Source organism: Ranitomeya imitator, chromosome 3 (genome assembly GCF_032444005.1).
Source record: "Ranitomeya imitator isolate aRanImi1 chromosome 3, aRanImi1.pri, whole genome shotgun sequence".
Lineage (NCBI taxonomy): Eukaryota > Metazoa > Chordata > Amphibia > Anura > Dendrobatidae > Ranitomeya > Ranitomeya imitator.
In genome coordinates this window covers 797021323-797046602 of record NC_091284.1, presented here as the reverse complement: position 1 = coordinate 797046602, position 25280 = coordinate 797021323, and the positions used below count along the sequence as shown (strand labels likewise).

Below are 25280 nucleotides of genomic sequence, written 5' to 3'. Positions count from 1 at the left end.
TAAGCAGTATGAAAGACTGCTGGAAAGCATGCTAAGAAACCTGAAAGCTGTGATTACAAATCATGGTTATTCCACAAAATATTGATTTCTGAACCCTTCTTGAGTTAAACATTAATATTGTTGTTTCTAAATGATTGTGAACTTGTTTTCTTTGCATTATTTGAGATCTAAAAGCACTGGATTTTAATTTTGACCATTTTTCTTTTTCTGAAAAAAATTACAAAATTTATTGCATGGAAATTTGGAGACATGTTGTTTATAGAATAAAAGAACAATTTACATTTTTTTAACCCCTTTCTGACCTCGGACAGGATAGTACGTCTGAGGTCAGAAGCCCCTCTTTGATGAGGGCTCCGGCGGTGAGCCCGCATCAAAGCCGGGACATGTCAGCTGTTTTGAACAGCTGACATGTGCCCATAATAGGTGCGGGCAGAATCGCGATCTGCCCGCACCTATTAACTAGTTAAATGCCGCTGTCAAACGCAGACAGCGGCATTTAACTAACGCATCCGGCCGGGTGGCCGGAAATGACGTGATCGCCGACCCCCGTCACATGATTGGAGGTCGGCGATGCTTCTCCACTGTAACCATAGAGGTCCTTGAGACCTCTATGGTTACTGATCGCCGGTGGCTGTGAGCGCCACCCTGTGGTCGGCGCTCACAGCACACCTGATTTTCTGCTACATAGCAGCGAACAGCAGATCGCTGCTATGTAGCAGAGGCGATCGTGTTGTGCCTGCTTCTAGCCTCCCATGGAGGCTATTGAAGCATGGCAAAAGTAAAAAAAAAAAAGTGAAAAAAAAATATATAAAAGTTTAAATCACCCCCCTTTCACCCCAATCAAAATAAATCAATAGAAAAATCAAATCTACACATATTTGGTATCGCTGCGTTCAGAATCGCCCGATCTATCAATTAAAAAAAAGCATTAACCTGATCACTAAACGGCGTAGCGAGAAAAAAATTCAAAACGCCAGAATTACGTTTTTTTTGTCACCGCGACATTGCATTAAAATGCAATAACGGGCGATCAAAAGAACGTATCTGCACCAAAATGCTATCATTAAAAACTTCATCTCGGCACGCAAAAAATAAGCCCTCAGTCGACCCCAGATCATGAAAAATGGAGACGCTACAAATATCGGAAAATGGCGCAATTTATTTATTTTGTTTTTTGGCAAAGTTTGGAATTTTTTTTCACCACTTAGATAAAAAAAAACCTAGTCATGTTAGGTGTCTATGAACTTGTACTGACCTGGAGAATCACAATGTCAAGTCAGTTTTAGCATTTAGTGAACCTAGCAAAAAAGCCAAACAAAAAACAAGTGTGGGACTGCACTTTTTTTGCAATTTCAACACACTTGGAATTTTTTTCCCGTTTTCTAGTACACGACATGCTAAAACCAATGATGTCGTTCAAAAGTACAACTCGTCCCGCAAAAAATAAGCCCTCACATGGCCAAATTGACGGAAAAATAAAAAAGTTATGGCTCTTGGAAGGAGGGGAGTGAAAAACGAACACGGAAAAATGAAAAATTCCAAGGTCATGAAGGGGTTAATCAAGGGAGGTATGGATCGCAGGATCCTCTGGGGCGTGTCTTTAGGCTGCTCTGCGTTATTACCCTATTATGATCAATGCCCTTTTGTAAAAACAAAACATAAAAAGTTGCACTAAATAAAAAAGCCTATATCTCAGGGACCATATGGCAAATAAAAAAAAAATGAGTGCAATACTTAAGGGAGCAGCGCAAATAATAAAAGAGCAAAAACTGGGAACTTATGAGTGCGATATCATCCTAGTGATTACTGACTGATTGAAAGGAGATGTTCCATAGCATGGACCCCCACTGATTCCGAAAAGTGTGCTATGAAGTGTCCTGTCTAAATGGAGCAATACCCATGTATTTGCACTTACTGATTCATTCATTGTGTATGGGACTAAAGGGAGATAGCCAAGTACAGTTCTGGGCCATCTCAGGCGTTCGCAAAGGCCTTTACTCCATAAAAACAGGACACTTCAGAAACTCATTTTCAGGATTGACGGGCCTTTTGCAGTGGGACGCCTTATTGATATGTTGGGATAACTCCTGTAACCCCTTCATGGCATACTATTATGTCATGTAACGGATCGAGGTGTATGATGTGTAGGGCAAGTGCTGGTGTGAGGCCCAGTTGCTGTGTTCCCCCCTGAAGACATCAAACACAGACACACCAAAAATCACTGCCAATAAAATATATACCGTATGATATAAAATATGAACACAAAAATCACGGTGTGCTGTGAAGAAGAGTGGATACCACCAAACACGGAGAAAAACCCAAACAACCAATCTATGGACTAGCAGAGAAGCACCACGCAATTAATAGATTAAAAAATGCCTTTATTTAATATTAGTGGCAAGATTAAAAAACAAACATCTGTGCGCGTAACAGGACTAAAAAGAACACTTATGATTGTTTCAAAGGACAGATGGTATCGGCAGACCCAATTTATATATAACCAAATCCCTCCATAGAAAAAGGGAACTAATGTGCATATACATAAGCCATAATAAAAGACTGTGCACGCAAATTATGTGAATAAATAAATAAAAATCAAATGTATAAAAATCAAATACAATATATTGTGTATCCTACAAAGTGCATTGTGTAATGGAGGAAATTGCCATAACAATAATTGGTCACACTTCCAAGTGTAAATAGCAAAGATGCAACGTGCAAAGAGGGATTTGAGCAATTATGGGTATATACCTTCCGGGGTCGCCACGTCCCGTAATCACGCACCCCGACGCGCATTTCGGAATATTACCTTCGTCAGAATATGTAGAATATGTAGGCTGTGAATAATGTTTTGTTCCTGGTATGTTTTCTTGTGGTAACAACTGTTAATTTCCCTTTGGGTTGTAGTACTTACCAACGGCCGCAAGATATCACTGTCTTCCTTTTCACTCTTGTACAGAGTTACAAGAGTGAAGTTCTGCCTAGCGACAGACAACAGGGACAGTTATGTGACAGCTAGCTGAAGAGACAGCCCATAGTGGGTAGGAGCATTGGGAATCTCTTAGTAGTTTCAGGATTATTAAGAAGTTAGCTAGTTAGAGGAGCTGAGTCTGGAATGTGGAGAGATCTGGATAAGAACAGAGTTCGTGTGAAGTGAGCTGAGAGGCACAAGGCAGTAAGAATCAATAAGGAACTGTAGAGGCGACTGAGTTCAAGTTCAGTAGGCAGGTGGGTGAAACCTATCAATGGGAGAATTAAAGGAAGAAGTGAGTCTAGTCTTTGCCAGACTTGGGAGTCCCTGTAGAGAAGGGTCTTGCCCAGCTGAGGACACGGTGGAGGGACACGGCTCCAAAGGAGGCCCTCGTTAACGGATGCGATTGTCTTGGTGCAGGGTTCACAGCCCAACATATTAACCCGTGTGTCTCCGCATCGGGTAGATGGGATATACGTCTCCATCCTTTCAGCAGCGTGGAGATTTGCACACTAATCCCTTTTACCTTGATTTTCCAAAAGGTAGAATGTTTCCCTTTAGATCAAAACTACATATCGTCCTGCAAATTAAAACCAACAAGCCCTCGTACTGCTCTAACGATGGAAATGAAATATTAAAAATCTTTTATAGAAAAAGGTGAGGGGGAAAAAAAATTGGCAGTAAGTGTTAACAATCTCATTGATCCTTTAGTTCTGAGTTACTAGGTCACGTCGTATCCTAGCATTCTGCCACGACCCTTTAACCAAAACTCGCGTGTTCACCCCGCTGCTTCTTTTATTCCATATATTTAGAATTCCACAAGACAAAAAGTATTCAAGACCTCAATAAGTCATAACAGGTTGTGACTATTTGAACCTTAGGAATGTGTCTATTATCACATCACAATTCTCTATTCAGCTTTTTATGTTGTTACAAATTCTGATTCAATCGGATATAATCCAACCTTGACCTTGACGAATGTCGCAGTCTGATAAGAGAGCACCGTCTCCCTTCACATGACTATAAATGTAATTGTACAAGTCAACATCGTGCCAAAGTAGAAGGACGGTATCGCGATGGGCATCTTCCAAGTGACACAAGGTTTGATTTTTCTCAGTATAGCTCATGCCTTGCCGATCGAGAGGAACAGACTGCCGGATCAGAGGATCATTGCAAATAATGATGCTAAGGTTCGTATTCTTTTAAGCAGAAAATTACCATTACCCATATGATAACACACTGTGTTGGGGTGTCCACTTTTGACAATGGGCCTGATTCATCATTTTCTTAAAAAAATAAAAAGGTTTGTCCGCTACTTTTGCATTGTTGGTCTATCCTTTAGGACAGTGTTCCCCAACTCTGGTCCTCAAGAGCCACCACCAGGTCATGTTTTCAGTATTTCCTTAGTATTGCACAGGTGTTAATTGCATCACCTGCACAGGCAATAATTCCATCACCTGTGCGATACTAAGGAAATCCTGAAAACTTGACCTGTTGGTGGCTCTTGAGGACCGGAGTTGGGGAACACTGCTTTAGGGAAACCTACACGGGGCACGACAAGGTCGCTTTTCTAGAGCTTATATCCGTCCCCCGGTCTCTCCGTTACAAGTTTGGACGGGCTGCTCTGGTCCGTCATAGAGGGGGAGACCAAGCCATTTTTATTTTTGTGCGCTGTTGTAGTATTGAGCACTTTCTATCTGGCATTGATTATATTTCCCCCCCCCCAGTTTTTATAGGATTATTTAAAAACTTAGGTTTTAAATATCCAACTATTATCTTTTCTTGCTGCTGCTACTATTTGATAGGAAACGGTTTGCTGTATATCATCCTTTCAGAATAACCACATATAAGCTCCTAAAGGGTCACATTGATGGGTGTTTAATGATGTACTGTCCATAATATATCTATCCTGGAACTGATTTTAAAAAGATTCAGTTTTTTTTTTACATTTTTAGCATTTTTTTTCAAATCACCATCTGTATTAAAAATGAAATGCAGAAATCTTTCATTATTTACCCTGAAAACATGGGCTAATCTACACTTATATTTCCTGTTCTTTCAGAGAAGTCACACGTACATGAGCAGCAATGAACAGACCCCACCCTTTCTTTTGTATTGATGCATTTAATGAGCGTGTACAAAGATCATTGCGAAGGGTCAGATGTGACATCGCTTATTGTGAGGTGTATATAGAGTTGTTATCTATCATTGTAATCCTGTCTCTGATGAAAAGGAACCTGCTGTAAACTCTTCTAGAAAGAGTGAACTATGAGCCTAATAAAACCCCGGTGCCCAGCGTAAAAATGACAAAATTAATAATATTTTTTTAAATAAAGATCTTGATTCAGAAAAAAAGTAACAACATAAAACATTGACAAAACTTAAAAATATATATTTAGCAGAAAATTTTATGATTATACTGTACATTCCTGTCTATAGAGAGGGAACTTGAGATGCGCTTCACTCATCTGCTTCCCAGTTTCCCGATTGCCAGTTCCGACCAGCGGCATGATCGCGCCAAGGTTCGGAACTGAGCTTTCTCCGGGGCTGTTAGCAGAGAAAGCTGTGGGAGAAAATCACTAGACAAACGATGGTTGCATCTGATCATCCACCAACTTCAGAGCAACGCTCGTTCCGTGCCTAGGTACTTGGTCGCTCTGAGTCTGCAGTGGTGGCCGGTAACTATGCAGGGAGATGTACACTATAAAAATTCCTCTGTTTTTGAGAACGGAAATAATTTTTAAGTAAGAAGTACTTTATAAAAGATGTTCTTTTTTAGAACCAGTTTGTAAATTTATGCATTTTAGCAACTTGAAACAATCCCTTTAAAAGCTTTCAGGACATTCAAGAGAATGGAATATATCTTGAACTTATTGACGTGATAAAACCTAAATGTCCCTTTAAAACAAACATATCTTGTTTCACAAAATTATCAAATTCACTATGTAGGGACAAGAGAACACAGAGGACATGGTGACACACGAGAGTCTTCTACAACCTGTCTGCAAACAACTCGGTGAAATACAAAACATCATGGATCTGCTCTTCAACTGGGGTCAAGACAATACGATGGATGAAGCCAGATGTGGGGTACCTGATGTCGCAGAGTATGCCGTCATTGGACAGGATGTAAAATGGAAATCCTCTATCATAACATACAGGTAATTACTTCCATATTATCAGGATCTATAGGCCAGGACATGGAAAGGCAATGTAGGCAGCTGTCAAAGGCACCACTGTTAAAAAAAAGCACATGCTGACTATAAGATGTGTCTTTCCTTAAGAGTAGCATAAAACTCTGATCCTTATTTGCTGTAAATTTTGGGGAGGAAGAGACCAGTTTTGGTCCGCACAGCTTATAGCAGACCTGGGCAAAGTGCAGCCAGTGGACCGAGACAGCCAAAGGGCTGAAACAGTGGCCCAAGGGCTACATAGTGCTCTCCCTACCCGCCGTCCATGCACCGTCGCACGCTGTTATCGCTATCCGCATTCTCGGGATGTAGACATAGTTGAAAACATAGGTGATGGAGGGGCCACCAACTGCATCTTACAGTACTCAGCATGTGAGACGGCTGACATGATGTTGATGTCATTTCATCACGTCAACTGTGCATTGCGGAGAGTCAGGAGCAGAGTGGCGGGGGACAAGGAGGTATATAGGGAGGCAACGTGAGGCTCAAGCTGTATATGGGAGGCTTTGTGGGCGTTCATGCTGTGCATAGGGAGGCTATGTGGGGCTCAGCTCTTGCTGTATATAAGAAGGTTATATGGGGCTCAAACTGTATATGGGAGGCTATATTGGGCTCATGCTGTATATAGGGGAAATGTTGCGTATGGGCAGCTGTAGTATGTGGAGCTCATGCTGTTTTTAGGGAGGAAATGTGGGGATCAAGCTGTGTATGGGAGGCTATGTGGGCTTATGCTGTATATAGGGAGGCTATGATGGGCTTATGCTGAATATACTGAGACAATGTGTGGCCCACGCTCTATATAGGGAGGCAATGTGTGGTTCACGCTGAAAAAGAGAGGCTATGTTGGGCTCATGCTGCACATAGGAAGGCTAAGTGGGGCTCATGCTGAATATAGGGAGGCTATGTGGGGCTCAGTTCTTGCTGTATATAAGAAGGCTATGTGGGGCTCAAACTGTATATGGGAGGCTATGTGGGGCTCGAGTTGCATATGGGCAGCTATGTGGGACTCATGCTGTATTTAGGGAGGAAATGTGGGGATCAAGCTGTATATGGGAGGCTATGTGGGCTCACACTGTATATAGGGAGGCAATGTGTAGCTTACGCTGTATATACAGTAGGGAGGCTATGTGGGGCTCATGCTCTATATGGGAGGCTATGTGGGGCTCATGCTGTATATGGGAGGCTATGTGGGGCTCATGCTCTATATGGGAGGCTATGTAGTGCTCATGCTGCATATGGGAGGCTATGTGGGGCTCATGCTGCATATGGGAGGCTATGTGGGGCTCATGCTCTATATGGGAGGCTATGTGGGGCTCATGCTGTATATGGGAGGCTATGATGGGCTTATGCTGAATATACTGAGACAATGTGTGGCCCACGCTCTATATAGGGAGGCAATGTGTGGTTCACGCTGAAAAAGAGAGGCTATGTTGGGCTCATGCTGCACATAGGAAGGCTAAGTGGGGCTCATGCTGAATATAGGGAGGCTATGTGGGGCTCAGTTCTTGCTGTATATAAGAAGGCTATGTGGGGCTCAAACTGTATATGGGAGGCTATGTGGGGCTCGAGTTGCATATGGGCAGCTATGTGGGACTCATGCTGTATTTAGGGAGGAAATGTGGGGATCAAGCTGTATATGGGAGGCTATGTGGGCTCACACTGTATATAGGGAGGCAATGTGTAGCTTACGCTGTATATACAGTAGGGAGGCTATGTGGGGCTCATGCTCTATATGGGAGGCTATGTGGGGCTCATGCTGTATATGGGAGGCTATGTGGGGCTCATGCTCTATATGGGAGGCTATGTAGTGCTCATGCTGCATATGGGAGGCTATGTGGGGCTCATGCTGCATATGGGAGGCTATGTGGGGCTCATGCTCTATATGGGAGGCTATGTGGGGCTCATGCTGTATATGGGAGGCTATGTGGGGCTCATGCTCTATATGGGAGGCTATGTAGTGCTCATGCTGCATATGGGAGGCTATGTGGGGCTCATGCTGTATATGAGAGGCTATGTGGGGCTCATGCTGTATATGGGAGGCTATGTGGGGCTCATGCTGTATATGGGAGGCTATGTGGGGCTCATGCTGTATATGGGAAGCTATGTGGGGCTCATGCTGTATATGGGAGGCTATGTGGGGCTCATGCTGTATATGGGAGGCTATGTGGGGCTCATGCTCTATATGGGAAGCTATGTGGGGCTCATGCTGCATATGGGAGGCTATGTGGGGCTCATGCTCTATATGGGAGGCTATGTGGGGCTCATGCTCTATATGGGAGGCTATGTGGGGCTCATGCTCTATATGGGAGGCTATGTAGTGCTCATGCTGCATATTGGAGGCTATGTGGGGCTCATGCTGCATATGGGAGGCTATGTGGGGCTCATGCTCTACATGGAAGGCTATGTGGGGCACATGCTGTATATGGGAAGCTATGTGGAGCTCATGCTGTATATGGGAAGCTATGTGGGGCTCATGCTGTATATGGGAGGCTATGTGGGGCTCATGCTGTATATGGGAGACTATGTGGGGCTCATGCTCTATATGGGAAGCTATGTGGGGCTCATGCTGCATATGGGAGGCTATGTGGGGCTCATGCTCTATATGGGAGGCTATGTAGTGCTCATGCTGCATATGGGAGGCTATGTGGGGCTCATGCTGTATATGGGAAGCTATGTGGGGCTCATGCTGTATATGGGAGGCTATGTGGGGCTCATGCTCTATATGGGAGGCTATGTAGTGCTCATGCTGCATATTGGAGGCTATGTGGGGCTCATGCTGCATATGGGAGGCTATGTGGGGCTCATGCTCTACATGGAAGGCTATGTGGGGCACATGCTGTATATGGGAAGCTATGTGGAGCTCATGCTGTATATGGGAAGCTATGTGGGGCTCATGCTGTATATGGGAGGCTATGTGGGGCTCATGCTGTATATGGGAGACTATGTGGGGCTCATGCTCTATATGGGAAGCTATGTGGGGCTCATGCTGCATATGGGAGGCTATGTGGGGCTCATGCTCTATATGGGAGGCTATGTAGTGCTCATGCTGCATATGGGAGGCTATGTGGGGCTCATGCTGTATATGGGAAGCTATGTGGGGCTCATGCTGTATATGGGAAGCTATGTGGAGCTCATGCTGTATATGGGAAGCTATGTGGGGCTCATGCTGTATATGGGAGGCTATGTGGGGCTCATGCTGTATATGGGAGACTATGTGGGGCTCATGCTCTATATGGGAAGCTATGTGGGGCTCATGCTGCATATGGGAGGCTATGTGGGGCTCATGCTCTATATGGGAGGCTATGTAGTGCTCATGCTGCATATGGGAGGCTATGTGGGGCTCATGCTGCATATGGGAGGCTATGTGGGGCTCATGCTCTATATGGGAGGCTATGTGGGGCTCATGCTGTATATGGGAGGCTATGTGGGGCTCATGCTCTATATGGGAGGCTATGTAGTGCTCATGCTGCATATGGGAGGCTATGTGGGGCTCATGCTGTATATGAGAGGCTATGTGGGGCTCATGCTGTATATGGGAGGCTATGTGGGGCTCATGCTGTATATGGGAGGCTATGTGGGGCTCATGCTGTATATGGGAAGCTATGTGGGGCTCATGCTGTATATGGGAGGCTATGTGGGGCTCATGCTGTATATGGGAGGCTATGTGGGGCTCATGCTCTATATGGGAAGCTATGTGGGGCTCATGCTGCATATGGGAGGCTATGTGGGGCTCATGCTCTATATGGGAGGCTATGTGGGGCTCATGCTCTATATGGGAGGCTATGTGGGGCTCATGCTCTATATGGGAGGCTATATAGTGCTCATGCTGCATATTGGAGGCTATGTGGGGCTCATGCTGCATATGGGAGGCTATGTGGGGCTCATGCTCTACATGGAAGGCTATGTGGGGCACATGCTGTATATGGGAAGCTATGTGGAGCTCATGCTGTATATGGGAAGCTATGTGGGGCTCATGCTGTATATGGGAGGCTATGTGGGGCTCATGCTGTATATGGGAGACTATGTGGGGCTCATGCTCTATATGGGAAGCTATGTGGGGCTCATGCTGCATATGGGAGGCTATGTGGGGCTCATGCTCTATATGGGAGGCTATGTGGGGCTCATGCTCTATATGGGAGGCTATGTGGGGCTCATGCTCTATATGGGAGGCTATGTAGTGCTCATGCTGCATATTGGAGGCTATGTGGGGCTCATGCTGCATATGGGAGGCTATGTGGGGCTCATGCTCTACATGGAAGGCTATGTGGGGCACATGCTGTATATGGGAGGCTATGTGGGGCTCATGCTCTATATGGGAGGCTATGTAGTGCTCATGCTGCATATGGGAGGCTATGTGGGGTTCATGCTGTATATGGGAGGCTATGTGGGGCTCATGCTGTATATGGGAGGCTATGTGGGGCTCATGCTCTATATGGGAGGCTATGTGGGGCTCATGCTCTTTATGGAAGGCTATGTAGTGCTCATGCTGCATATGGGAGGCTATGTGGGGCTCATGCTCTATATGGGAGGCTATGTGGGGCTCATGCTGCATATGGGAGGCTATGTGGGGCTCATGCTCTATATGGGAGGCTATGTGGGGCTCATGCTCTATATGGGAGGCTATGTGGGGCTCATGCTGTATATAGGGGCTGTGTGTGTTCATACAGTATATAGGGGGCTGTGCAAAGGCTCATATGGTATATAGGAACGCTGTGTTGGGCTCATGCTGTATATGGGAAGCTATTTAGGGCTAATGCTGTATATGGAGGCTGTGTGGCGCTAATGCTGTATATGAAGGTTATGTGTGGCTCATGCTGTATATGGGAGGCTATGTGGGGCTCATCATCGGGGCTGCTTATTTACCATCTGGACAATCCTACGTTGCAACCTTTCATCAATTTTTCTCTGTCGTCCATGTCCAGTGAGATTAGCTACAGTTCCATGGGTTGTAAACTTCTTGATTATGTTGCGAACCGTAGACAAAGAAATATCAAGATCTCTGGCGATGGACTTTTCAACAATTTTGGTTCTCAAGTCCTCATACAGTTCTCTTCTCCTCTTTCTGTTTCCCATGCTTAGTGCGGCACACAGACTCACAATGCAAAGACTGTGTCAACTTCTCCCCTTTTTATTGGTTTCAGGTGTGATTTTTCACATTGCTTACACATGTTATTTGCCACGGGTGAGTTTGATCGAGCATCACATACTTGAAACACAGTTAAGAATTAATACAGCACAAATGGACTGTGGTGCTTACCTGCCCAGGTCTCAGAATTAGTGCACTTTCAGGATGCAGCAAACCCATGTAATAAAGATGGTGGCAATACAGGTGCAAAATACTGATGAGGCAACCACTCAGAATCTATCACCTGTGTGTGACCAGTGCCCTATACAAGACTCTTTTGTGCCACCTAATACTAAGCAATTACCTCCATTTCATTTTCTGGAACAATTTCAAGGGTGTCAGCACTTTTGGCGCAATGACTGTACATCACTGAGATTAGATCGGTTAGGCTCACTAGGTGAGGTGGATCCTCAAAGTCCAACCCAAGGTCTGGGTGGACACATGGACCATTGGCGTTGGTGCAGCAGGCAGATAAGGCATGCGGGAAACAGGTAGCAGAGGAAGACCATAGATGGACAAGTCCTGAAAAAGTTAGTAGAGGTCCCGGGAGCCACCTGACGGCAAACAGAAGAGGCCCTGGAAGACCAGGCACAGGTAGCAGAGGTCCTGAAAACCGGGAACAGGTAACAGACATAACTTTGGAGCAACAAGAAGGTCTTAATACCAAGACACACGTGTCTTAGTAGGCTTTATATAGGCCCATGCAAATGATCCAATAGGATTACTTCAGGTCATCTGCAGAGCCCTACGTGGATGACAACAGAGTTCAATGGACCAAGGTGAGGGAAGCAAAGCCCGGATCCGGAACAAGTGCGTAACAAGATCTTAAGTACCAAAATTGGGGAGAATGACTGTGTGAGAGCCAAGCACTATATAAAGACTCAGTCTTCATTTTTTTTTACATGTAGCTTTATGAAAAATTTCTCTTGTATAATGAAATGAGGGATTTTACCAAGACTGACTTTTTTTCTTTTGTGACATATTATGTAATCATGATGTATGGCTTAGTATGGTGGTTTTTTATCTGAAAGACTCACAGTTATCTGACTTTGAATCATGTAGGATAGTTAATTATACCCCAGATTTGCCACCAGCTGATGTGGATTGGAGCATACGAGAAGCCTTGAGAGTGTGGAGCGAGGTGACTTCCCTGCAGTTTATACAGCTCCGTGGTGGGATTGCTGACCTGATGATCTCTTTTGTTTCCCAAGGTGATGTTGTTTACATTGTTGTATAGGAATATTCATATGCATGTATGTTAATTAGTGATGAGCGAGTGTGCTCGTTACTCGAGTTTTCCGAGCATGCTCGGATGTTCTCCAAGTATCTTGGGCGTGCTTGTAGATTATGTTTGTGTCCCCACAGCTGCATGATTTGCGGCTGCTAGACAACCTGAACACATGCAGGGGTTGCCTGTTTGTTAGGGAATCCCCACATGTATTCAGGCTGTCTTACAGCTGCAGGGACTCAAACATAATATACACGCATGCCCAAGATACTCGGAGAACACCCGAGTATGCTTGGAAATGCCGAGGACTCTCGCTTATCACTAACGTTAATTGTTTAAGGATGTGCTTTCATCATCTCTAGAACATGGAGATTTCTTCCCGTTTGATGGCCCTGGAAAGGTGTTGGCTCATGCCTTTCGTCCTGGTGAGCGCTTGGGTGGAGATGTTCATTTTGATGATGACGAAACTTGGACTGTGGGTTCAGAAGGTAAATATTTATTTTTGCCATCTCTGAGGCATAGCTTAGCTTAGCCCCACATAGCTTTCCATATACAGCATGAGCCCCACATAGCCTCCCATATACAGCATGAGCCCCACATAGCCTCCCATATACAGCATGAGCCCCACATAGCCTCCCATATACAGCATGAGCCCCACATAGCCTCCCATATACAGCATGAGCCCCACATAGCCTCCCATATACAGCATGAGCCCCACATAGCCTCCCTATATAGAGGTTGTCCATTGAAGAAAAATCCAGCTAACACACCAGCAAGTGCAAGGATCAAACGCTGTGTGTGCAGCAATGAAAGAAAACAGAAAAATCCAGCTCTCATGATACAGTGAAATATGTTGAAGACTTTATTAAGTATTAGAAAGAAATAGGAAAAGACCCAAGTACATAAATGCGATGCGTTTTGGATCACTTATGGTCCTTCTTCATGACATCTTTCTTCATAAGTGGTCCGACATGCATTGTATTTCTGTACTTGTGTCTTTTCCTATTTCATACTTAAAAAAATCTCCATATTTTACTGGGCCATGGGCCCTGGATTTTTCTGTTTTCTTCCATTGAAGATAAGTTATAAATTGGTGAAAGTTCCTCCTGCAGAACTTCACCGATCGGAAAAACGGTGCACGTCTTACCCTCATTTGAATGGAGCACCATTGCACTGCCCAAATCTCCTTCCCCAATAGTCCCAGTTCCTTATATATTAGGGAAACAACTATTTTTAAAAGATAATTTCCAAATTCAACTTTGACCTTCATGAAAAAAAGGAAAATCACCCAATTTTTAATCCCTTTGACAATTTCCTACATCACCTGATTTTACATTACCGGTAATTTATTTTTAGTACAGGTCCTTCTCAAAAAATTAGCATATAGTGTTAAATTTCATTATTTACCATAATGTAATGATTACAATTAAACTTTCATATATTATAGATTCATTATCCACCAACTGAAATTTGTCAGGTCTTTTATTGTTTTAATACTGATGATTTTGGCATACAACTCCTGATAACCCAAAAAACCTGTCTCAATAAATTAGCATATTTCACCCATCCAATCAAATAAAAGTGTTTTTTAATAACAAACAAAAAAACCATCAAATAATAATGTTCAGTTATGCACTCAATACTTGGTCGGGAATCCTTTGGCAGAAATGACTGCTTCAATGCGGCGTGGCATGGAGGCAATCAGCCTGTGACACTGCTGAGATGTTATGGAGGCCCAGGATGCTTCAATAGCGGCCTTAAGCCCATCCAGAGTGTTGGGTCTTGCGTCTCTCAACTTTCTCTTCACAATATCCCACAGATTCTCTATGGGGTTCAGGTCAGGAGAGTTGGCAGGCCAATTGAGCACAGTAATACCATGGTCAGTAAACCATTTACCAGTGGTTTTGGCACTGTGAGCAGGTGCCAGGTCGTGCTGAAAAATGAAATCTTCATCTCCATAAAGCATTTCAGCCGATGGAAGCATGAAGTGCTCCAAAATCTCCTGATAGCTAGCTGCATTGACCCTGCCCTTGATGAAACACAGTGGACCAACACCAGCAGCTGACATGGCACCCCACACCATCACTGACTGTGGGTACTTGACACTGGACTTCAGGCATTTTGGCATTTCCTTCTCCACAGTCTTCCTCCAGACTCTGGCACCTTGATTTCCGAATGACATGCAAAATTTGCTTTCATCAGAAAAAAGTACTTGGGACCACTTATCAACAGTCCAGTGCTGCTTCTCTGTAGCCCAGGTCAGGCGCTTCTGCCGCTGTTTATGGTTCAAAAGTGGCTTTACCTGGGGAATGCGGCACCTGTAGCCCATTTCCTGCACACGCCTGTGCACGGTGGCTCTGGATGTTTCCACACCAGACTCAGTCCACTGCTTCCTCAGGTTCCCCAAGGTCTGGAATTGGTCCTTCTCCACAATCTTCCTCAGGGTCCGGTCTCCTCTTCTCGTTGTACAGCGTTTTCTGCCACATTGTTTCCTTCCAACAGACTTACCATTGAGGTGCCTTGATACAGCACTCTGGGAACAGCCTATTTGTTGAGAAATTTCTTTCTGGGTCTTACCCTCTTGCTTGAGGGTGTCAATGATGGCCTTCTTGACATCTGTCAGGTCGCTAGTCTTACCCATGATGGGGGTTTTGAGTAATGAACCAGGCAGGGAGTTTATAAAAGCCTCAGGTATCTTTTGCATGTGTTTAGAGTTAATTAGTTGATTCAGAAGATTAGGGTAATAGGTCGTTTAGAGAACCTTTTCTTGATATGCTAATTTATTGAGACAGGTTTTTTGGGTTATCAGGAGTTGTATGCCAAAATCATCAGTATTAAAACAATAAAAGACCTGACAAATTTCAGTTGGTGGATAATGAATCTATAATATATGAAAGTTTAATTGTAATCATTACATTATGGTAAATAATGAAATTTAACACTATATGCTAATTTTTTGAGAAGGACCTGTATATCCAGTGACTTGGATAACTTTATGGGTAAATAATTAGTATTTAATATTTATATGGAGCAGGGGTAACTTCATGTACCGTATCAATTACATTTTGTATGACATCCTTGAATTGGCTCTTTCTCTATTGAGAATACTTTTGTTGGCTTTGTTCCCGTGCTCGATGATAATTCTGGATATCATGTACACTCCCCCGAGGAGCTTACACTTTGTATGTCATATTCCTTTATTTTCACTTTGCAGACTTCAATTTATTCTCAGTGGCTTTACATGAATTTGGGCACTCATTGGGGATGGCACACTCCAGTAATCATTATGCGCTAATGTACCCCATGTACAATTGCTTCAATTCTGAGAACTTCACCCTTCCGGCTGATGATGTCCTGGGGATACAGGAACTATATGGTAAATGTAACAATTATTTTATGCACTGCCTGCTCCTTTGTGGTTTTTGGATGCACATTGGAATATATTTATGCTGTATGGATGCGTGTGCATCATGGCTCTCCTTAACAGTTGATCTAAGAACAAAAAAGTATTGGACATGTTGGATTCCGGCATGCCCAATTCTCTAGGAAGATAAGCTGCATACTGGCAGTAACAGACTCCCCTCTCCCCAATAAGTAGACATGAATGCTCTGTCAAGCAAACATATGTATGGGTGAGATCAGGAGGCATAGCTGCTACTTTCCCAATTCTCTAATCCTAGTCCCACATCTGCCCACTTTCATAGAATGTTAGAGTTGGAAGAGACCTCAAGGGTCATCGTGACCAACCCCCTGCTCAATGCAGGATTCACTAAACCATCCCAGACACATGGCTATACAGCTTCTGTTTGAAGACTTTGTACAATAACTTTTTTGAACCTGCTGATAAGCTAATCACAGGGTGTTTTAATGCTAGAACATCCAGCGATCAACTGTGAATTGTGTGAGAGTAAGTGTTCCATTTCCCTGCAGCTCCTCCACTGGGTAAATGGATTATTACATGGCTGTCACTAAAAACAATGGGCTGCCCGTACATTTGTGGGGGGTCAGGCCCTGCCAAGAGCTGAATTACACTGTTACTTTAAGAGACAATGTTCCCCTCTGATTTGTGTGCTATTGGAATAGTTGTTTTGTGAAAACAATGGGCTGCCCGTATATAAAATAGTGCCCAGCTACAGCAGGATTGGCTAGCAGGACCGTGTTTGAAGGAAAGGGTCGCATAACACAGCCAAGCCAGTTTTTCCCAAGCACCTGTAACTTGGAGAGAGAAAGCAATGCTGTGGTACCAATGACCCTATAGCATTGAAAGTGGGCCGAGACTTGCCTGGACCTGGAAGAAGATGGAACCATTAACCTGAAGGAGGAGTGCAGCACAGAAAACTTGGCTACACTACTTCGGGAACAAGCTGAAGCTAGCAGACTTTCTCCTCATTGCTGCAGAATTATGAGTGTGACACCGGTGTTCAACTGCGTTAGGGTATAGAGCAGGTTTCTACAGTTAGGGTACTGCAGCAGCACGACCCAATTATAGGAAGCCAGGTAGGAATTTAGTAGAGAGAAAAATTGTTTATACTGCTTGTATTGAACTTTGTATTGCAGTTGCTGCAGCGCAGCTTGTGTGACGAGCTCCAACTATCTCTCCTTGTGTCTATTATTGCTGTTATCATTACAAGAAATGTTAGTCTTATTTTCTGCTACAAAATCCTCTGTCTTTCAATAAAAGCCAGTGTTTTGTTTCTGTCTCATCGGCTACTGTACTATAGTTGAGTCCTGCCCAGCGGTGTCGTTCAGGTACTACTTCATATTGTACAGACATGTTGACTCAAGTGGTAGATGCTATTTGTAGTCGATGTTCCTTAAGGCTAACTATAATTGAGGAATTTACTAATACAGACAGATTTATTAGCTCACACAATCCCTTTAAATAACAGTGTATCACTGTGATAGAAAATGCACAGCTGCTAGTCCTTATTAAACTTTGTTTTCAGGTTTCAGACCCTCAAGTGTTATAACTCCCACAATCTGCACCCTGGAGGTACCTATCGATGCCATGGCACATTTGGAGGGAGGCATCATTATCTTTAAGAATAGGTAAACCCTCTTGTATTTTGTAACTTTTCTTCAATTGTTTTCTTCAAAAAGAGTCAAAACCAGACTGAGGCTCAACAGGTAGTTGTCCTTCATTCGTAGAATAACTGACTGTACCATGCACATTAAATTCTTTTTGGAAAGAAGGAAGGCAGACATACCTTTTGTGCAACGTGTGCCGTCGCACAAATGTAAGGGGGACCATTTCTATCTCCAAAACAGGTGGTATTGTGCATTATGATGAGCTATTGGACTGCAAAGGGCCCATGTATTGTTCTTGCACAGGGGCCCTTTTTTGTCTGTGTCCACTCCTGCATGGAGATATTCTGAATGGGGTCTAGTTATGCTCTGCATGAAGTCTAGTTCTCTATTAAAATCCATAGCTGCCCATCGATTTGCAATGTGTAATGCTTCTTTCTTCCTGAAGGGGCACTGCAGAGAAGCATAGAGGTTGGTCGTCTAGAGAGACGGATGGGATCCATGTGATCGGCTCTTTGTAGGTTTCCATTCCAGGATGACTTAATTTTTCTTTATATTTTTCGTAGGCATGTTTGGTATCACCATCCAAACTTATCCGCACATAAAGCAATCCTAATCACTTCACTGTGGGAAGAAGTCCCTGATTTCATAGATGCCGCCTATAATTACCCAGTCAAGAACCCCATATTGTTTAAAGGTGAATTTACAGCCAATGTAATTAATGGGGTTGTTGGGGATGAGAAAAATTGTTGTATTTTTTCAGAAACAGCGCCACACCTGTCTTTAGGTTGTGTCTGGTATTACAGGTCAAACATATTCAAGTAAAAGTGGATAAGTTGCAATTCCAGACAAAGCCCATGGACAAGAGAAGCACTGTTTTTGAAAAAATAAAGCATGTACATTTTCTAAACCTGTACAGCACCAAAGAACCAAAGATGGGTTGTTATTGATGTCGTATATCTCTTGTAAATCCATGTTCTGCCACCAGGGCGACAGTTCTGGACTGTCAGTGGATGGAATCGGAAAGTTGAAGATCCCAAAGATATCGGTGACTTTGGCTTCCCCGAGTCTGTGATGAGAATAGATGCTGCTGTCTATGATGGGGAGAAACGAAGGACCTACTTTGTTACTGGAGACCTGTGCTGGAGGTAGGCTGGGCGAGGAGAGGGCACAAATCTTAGGAAGTCAATTTACTTATCGCAAAATATATTGGGAAGAATTTGCCTCTTATTGAATTTACTAGTGATGAGCAAATATACTCGTTACTCGAGATTTTCCGAGCATGCTCGGGGGTCCTCCGAGTATTTTTTAGTGCTCGGAGTTTTAGTTTTTAGCGCCGCAGCTGAATGATTTACATCTGTTAGCCAGCATAAGTACATGTGGGGATTCCCTAGCAACCAGGCAACCCCCACATGTACTTATGCTGACTAACAGATGTAAATCATTCAGCTGCGGCGCAGAAAACTAAAACTCCGAGCACTAAAAAATACTCGGAGGACCCCCGAGCATGCTCGAGAAATCTCGAGTAACGAGTATATTCGCTCATCACTAGAATTTACCTATCGGCTGCCGGGGTACCGGAGTCAGAAATGTCATCCAGTAACAGACATGAGAACATTTCTGCTATAATTTCTACCTCTTTTGAGGAGTAATTATACCTCTAAGCTCTGTCCTCTAAACTCTACCCACGTCTCGAAAAGTTGATGGTAAAAATGGCGTAAAAATACCAAACATTTCCATATTTTTGAGCCACTACAGTACATGTTTTGCAAAAATGTACGACTTTTGTAAACCAGTTTTATGGCATAACATGCATGATGAATCTGTAGGACAGAGGAATGGCCAGACCATTGTCCTTCATAAACCTGGTCAGGAGATACATCTCAAATTTAGAGCATCTGTCCATATAACGGATCCTGCTAGTTGGAGGCATGGAGAAACTTATTCAGCACAGATCCTATCCAGCAAGAACTTATTGCCTCAGAACAAAATCTCTCACCCTTGATAGCAAACATCTAAACACCAACAAACATTCTGGATTTACCATAATACTTTCAGTAGGTAATAAAAGGTGTTGCGAGACTGGGTGCAAAATGTCAGCTTGGGCTGAATTCATGTTCTGCTGCCTGTCTGTGTATATGTGCCCTTAGTCCACCTCTCTAAAACCACAGTATATCCCCATTATACTGCACATGTTCTGGTTTGGTTATACTTGAGCTGGTCAGAACAAAGTCTGTATATGAGATCTGGGATAGGGACTCAGTGCCGGACTGGGATGCCAAGGGCCCACCAGTAACATCAAATACAGGGCCTCACTATTAAGCTACATGCAAATATGACTTTAGCCTCACTCACAAATATATATAACAATGAACTGGGTAGATTGATAAATGAATAAGATGTCGCCTTTGTCTGCACATGGTGAATCAAGTATATTGTACCCAGTTAGAGGGGGGTGGCCCACCAGAGGATTCTCCTGTTGTCCTGTGGGCCAGTCCGAGCCTGGATAGAGGCCAGCGTCAATAATGTGGAGGGAGATTTCTGTAGCCATTAGCTTTAATGTTTCCCTATATGAAAGATGAAAAAGGAAAAGGGTCCCTTTTTTTTCCAGAAACAGTGCCACACCTTTCATTGGGTTGTGTCTGGCATTACAGGTGAGCTACAATCTAGATAATACAAAATAATGCCCAATGACAGAATGACATTGGTTTTGGGTTACAAAAGAGAAAGCAGAGACTTTTTTCATCCTGCACAACACCAGATATGGACTGTTGTGATGTCTTTTATCCTTTTTTATATCCATGAACTACCTTTTGGGAGACTGCCTGTCAATGGATTGACCTTGAAAATTAAGGAAACTGAAGATATTGGTGATAGTGATGAGCAAGTATACTCGTTGCTCGGGTTTTCCCCGAGCACGCTCGGGTGGTCTCCGAGTGTTTATGACTGCTCGGAGATTAGGTTTTCATTGCGGCAGCTGAATGATTTTACAGCTATTAGCCAGCTTGAACACATGTGGGTATTCCCTAGCAACCAGGCAATCCCCACATGTACTCAGGCTGGGTAGTAGCTGTAAATTATTCAGCTGCTGCAATGAAAACTAAATCTCCGAACACGAACAAATACTCGGAGATCACCCGAGCGTGCTCGGGGAAAACCCGAGCAACGAGTATACTCGCTCATCACTAATTGTTGACTTTGGCTTCCCGAACTTTGTGATGAGGATAGATGCTACCGTCCATGATGGAATTCTATCCCATCATTTAGTTGCTGATGCATCCAACTAAAATCATGATGTCACCATGATTCGCCCATGACTTCAAAATTTCCCTATAGCCACATCCCAACAACGTAATATTTTCCTATGGTTTCATTTTCATCCATGTTCTGATAATATTTTCCTACCTTTTTTCTTTAGGTACAATGAAGAACAAGGACAGATGGATGGTGGATTTCCTTTGTCGCTGGAGTCGCAGTTCCCTGGTGTAGGAAATAAAGTGGATGCAGCCTACATGCATGAAAACGGTAATTTACTCCCCAGTAACGACCATGTGAACGAGGAATAATAGGGCATAGATGTAAAACTAGCTACAAATTATTAAATAAGTTATCTAATGATCAGAAGGTGGCAGGGGCTGTTTATCTTGTATTATCAAGCTAACCCTATCAGATAACTAGCACAGTCGAGGAACTGCAATAATTCTGCAATGTCTGAACTAGGCCTAAGGTCGGGATCACACTTGCAAGTGTGATGCGAGAAATTCGCACGAGTCTCTCGCATCATTACCAGGAACTGACGCCGGCACTCGGGACCGGAGCTGCGGCTGCATGTATTTCTATGCATCTGAACGCTCCATTACCGAGTGCCAACGGGAGTGTCGGGTATTGATGCGAGATACTCGTGCGAATTTCTCGCATCACACTCGCACGTGTGACTCCAGCCTAAGTGACATAATTGCATTTCCACCGCTTCCTTAAAGCTGCAGTAAAACTTCCAGGGGTGTGAAATCCTGACACCTTCCCTGAACTCTGATTGTATTAGAGAACTGCATATAATACATTTCTCTTAATTTTGTCATTTCTCTAATATTGTAGCCCATATACCCCATAACTATAAATTACATACAGTGGGGCAAAAAAGTATTTAGTCAGTCAGCAATAGTGCAAGTTCCACCACTTAAAAAGATGAGAGGCGTCTGTAATTTACATCATAGGTAGACCTCAACTATGGGAGACAAACTGAGAAAAAAAAATCCAGAAAATCACATTGTCTGTTTTTTTAACATTTTATTTGCATATTATGGTGGAAAATAAGTATTTGGTCAGAAACAAACAATCAAGATTTCTGGCTCTCACAGACCTGTAACTTCTTCTTTAAGAGTCTCCTCTTTCCTCCACTCATTACCTGTAGTAATGGCACCTGTTTAAACTTGTTATCAGTATAAAAAGACACCTGTGCACACCCTCAAACAGTCTGACTCCAAACTCCACTATGGTGAAGACCAAAGAGCTGTCAAAGGACACCAGAAACAAAATTGTAGCCCTGCACCAGGCTGGGAAGACTGAATCTGCAATAGCCAACCAGCTTGGAGTGAAGAAATCAACAGTGGGAGCAATAATTAGAAAATGGAAGACATACAAGACCACTGATAATCTCCCTCGATCTGGGGCTCCATGCAAAATCCCACCCCGTGGGGTCAGAATGATCACAAGAACGGTGAGCAAAAATCCCAGAACCACGCGGGGGGACCTAGTGAATGAACTGCAGAGAGCTGGGACCAATGTAACAAGGCCTACCATAAGTAACACACTACGCCACCATGGACTCAGATCCTGCAGTGCCAGACGTGGCCCACTGCTTAAGCCATTACATGTCCGGGCCCGTCTGAAGTTTGCTAGAGAGCATTTGGATGATCCAGAGGAGTTTTGGGAGAATGTCCTATGGTCTGATGAAACCAAACTGGAACTGTTTGGTAGAAACACAACTTGTCGTGTTTGGAGGAAAAAGAATACTGAGTTGCATCCATCAAACACCATACATACTGTAAAGCATGGTGGTGGAAACATCATGCTTTGGGGCTGTTTCTCTGCAAAGGGGCCAGGACGACTGATCCGGGTACATGAAAGAATGAATGGGGCCATGTATCGTGAGATTTTGAGTGCAAACCTCCTTCCATCAGCAAGGGCATTGAAGATGAAACGTGGCTGGGTCTTTCAACATGACAATGATCCAAAGCACACCGCCAGGGCAACGAAGGAGTGGCTTCGTAAGAAGCATTTCAAAGTCCTGGAGTGGCCTAGCCAGTCTCCAGATCTCAACCCTATAGAAAACCTTTGGAGGGAGTTGAAAGTCCGTGTTGCCAAGCGAAAAGCCAAAAACATCACTGCTCTAGAGGAGATCTGCATGGAGAAATGGGCCAACATACCAACAACAGTGTGTGGCAACCTTGTGAAGACTTACAGAAAACGTTTGACCTCTGTCATTGCCAACAGAGGATATATTACAAAGTATTGAGATGAAATTTTGTTTCTGACCAAATACTTATTTTCCACCATAATATGCAAATAAAATGTTAAAAAAACAGACAATGTGATTTTCTGGATTTTTTTTTCTCAGTTTGTCTCCCATAGTTGAGGTCTACCTATGATGTAAATTACAGACGCCTCTCATCTTTTTAAGTGGTGGAACTTGCACTATTGCTGACTGACTAAATACTTTTTTGCCCCACTGTACATTTTCACAGGTTTTTTTAAGGAATTGAATAACAGAAATAGAGCATGAATAACAGTATTAATTATGATCTTTTCTCATATAGGAAACATCTATTTTTATCGTGGAGAAACACAGATTGAGTATGACCCAAGAATTCGCCGTGTTACAAATGTAAAAGAAAATTTCTCCGTCTTGTGTTAAGAATCACAACTATAAAACTTGTCACTTTTTAAAACAAATTGAGTAAAATATCCTGCAACATTCACTGAACTCCCTTGATTCTGATGTTTTTTTCAGTTTTGTGATGCGTCGCTCCAGTGCTGAGATATTCACATTTATTTCTTCTGGAGCGCAATATGTGAAATGTCTGCTTGCAGACCAACTGGGTGTTTCTTCAGTCTTCTCTGGGGGCGTGTGCTTTCTCCACTCTCTCCCAGATGCTGCCAATCATAGCTCAGTAGCCTCTGAGACTGACATGCTGCTACATCAGCTGTAGAACTCTGATTGGTGACAGCGTCCCAGTGGGTTGAAAGTGCACGCCCACAGAGAAAACTCTACAGAGATTTCACATACTGCTCTCCAAATATCAATGTCTCTGCAATGGAGACAAATATCAATATCTCTGCAATGGAGCGATGCAGTGCAAAACGGAAAAGAGAGGAAGAATTAGGGAAGCTCAGAGTTTTTTACAAAGTATTTACATAATTTTTTTTAGCAAGTTAAAGTTACTCTTTAATGCTGCATAGTGATTGTTAGTGATGCTGAAATCACACAGATGTAAATGACAACTTTATTTATATTAAGATATGGTTACACTCTACTTTATTTTATGCATAATTGTTGTATAAACCTCAAACATTGGAGGCCAGGGTCATAGATAGATAAAAATTGGTTACCTGATCAACACTCAAGATGGGACAACTATCATGGTTTATGACAATGGAATCAATAGACTTGGACAAGAGTATGTGGCACTGGACCCCTTGCCGTCTGTTGTCAGTGGTAGTGTTTACCTGGGATTTTGGGATCCTAAGGGCCCATCCTTATATTTCTATAGAGGATATGTGCCATTATTGTGCCATTACCACTGGTTAATTAACCTCTTATTCATAATTTAAAATATTTTTGTAAATCAATTAGTGACAAATAATTCGCTCCAAATCCGGTTTCAATAAAGTTGTGTCGTTTTCTGATTGAGCATTGAGGTTCATAATTATTATTGAGCCCATCAAAGAATTTGGTGATATTAAGGAGGACTTAAAACCTTTCTTGATTGGTACTTGAGAGGTTCAATTTTTTCATAAGATAAACATTTGCAGAAGAAAAACCTTTTTCCGTGGTAATTTAATTATTTTATTCTCCTGTAATGTAGTTTTTATTTTATTGGTAACTTTAAATTGGGCAACCACACAAATACCCACCTGAGAACCAGCTCCATCCAGGGCTACCATCCTTGTAGAAGTTCCTGGACTGTCTGTAACAATAGAGCCCTTTTCACTTTAATGCTTAATAAAAAAAATTGATGCATGTTTTGTTTAGATTTTTTAAGATAAAGTTGTACAAATTATTATGACTGTTATTAAAAGAAAAATGTTCGGAGTGAATGCTGCTAAGATGTTCACATAATTCTGTGCTGTAGACATAGGTCTTTGAAAATCCCCAAAATTTCTAATGCTTTTCCAATGTGTCGTAAAAAATGCTGTGATTTTTTTTGATAAGCTGCCCAGACAAAAAATAAAAAAAGCAAGCTGGCAAATCTGGATTCAGCTGCATTGATGAAATCTGACACATGAAACGCTGGACAGTTGTCTTTGAGGTCTCAGAAGTGAGATTGTTAAAGTCAATGTAGAGCAAGCATTATCAAAACTGAATCCTCCAAACCCTTTTAAAGCTAAAACCTTTAAACCTAACATAGACTAGTGCCAAGCTGACATGAGTAAGCCCATTGATAGATCTGCTACCACATCACTCAAACCATGTCTGTATCCTTACAGACCACACTCTTTTTCAGTAAAACCACAGCCTGA

General features: G+C 43.0%; 1 protein-coding gene across 1 annotated transcript; it reads left to right on the top strand.

Moving 5' to 3' along the window:
- Nucleotides 1-3934: 3934 nt before the first annotated feature.
- LOC138672362 (collagenase 3-like) lies at nucleotides 3935-25006 on the top strand. The gene is made up of 10 exons (XM_069760302.1): nucleotides 3935-4161; nucleotides 5921-6132; nucleotides 12350-12498; nucleotides 12878-13003; nucleotides 15730-15891; nucleotides 17462-17564; nucleotides 18107-18237; nucleotides 18529-18688; nucleotides 20959-21065; nucleotides 23357-25006. Exons 1-10 carry the CDS (start codon nucleotides 4048-4050, stop codon nucleotides 23452-23454), a joined length of 1362 nt encoding a protein of 453 aa, XP_069616403.1. The 5' UTR covers nucleotides 3935-4047; the 3' UTR covers nucleotides 23455-25006.
- Nucleotides 25007-25280: the final 274 nt, after the last annotated feature.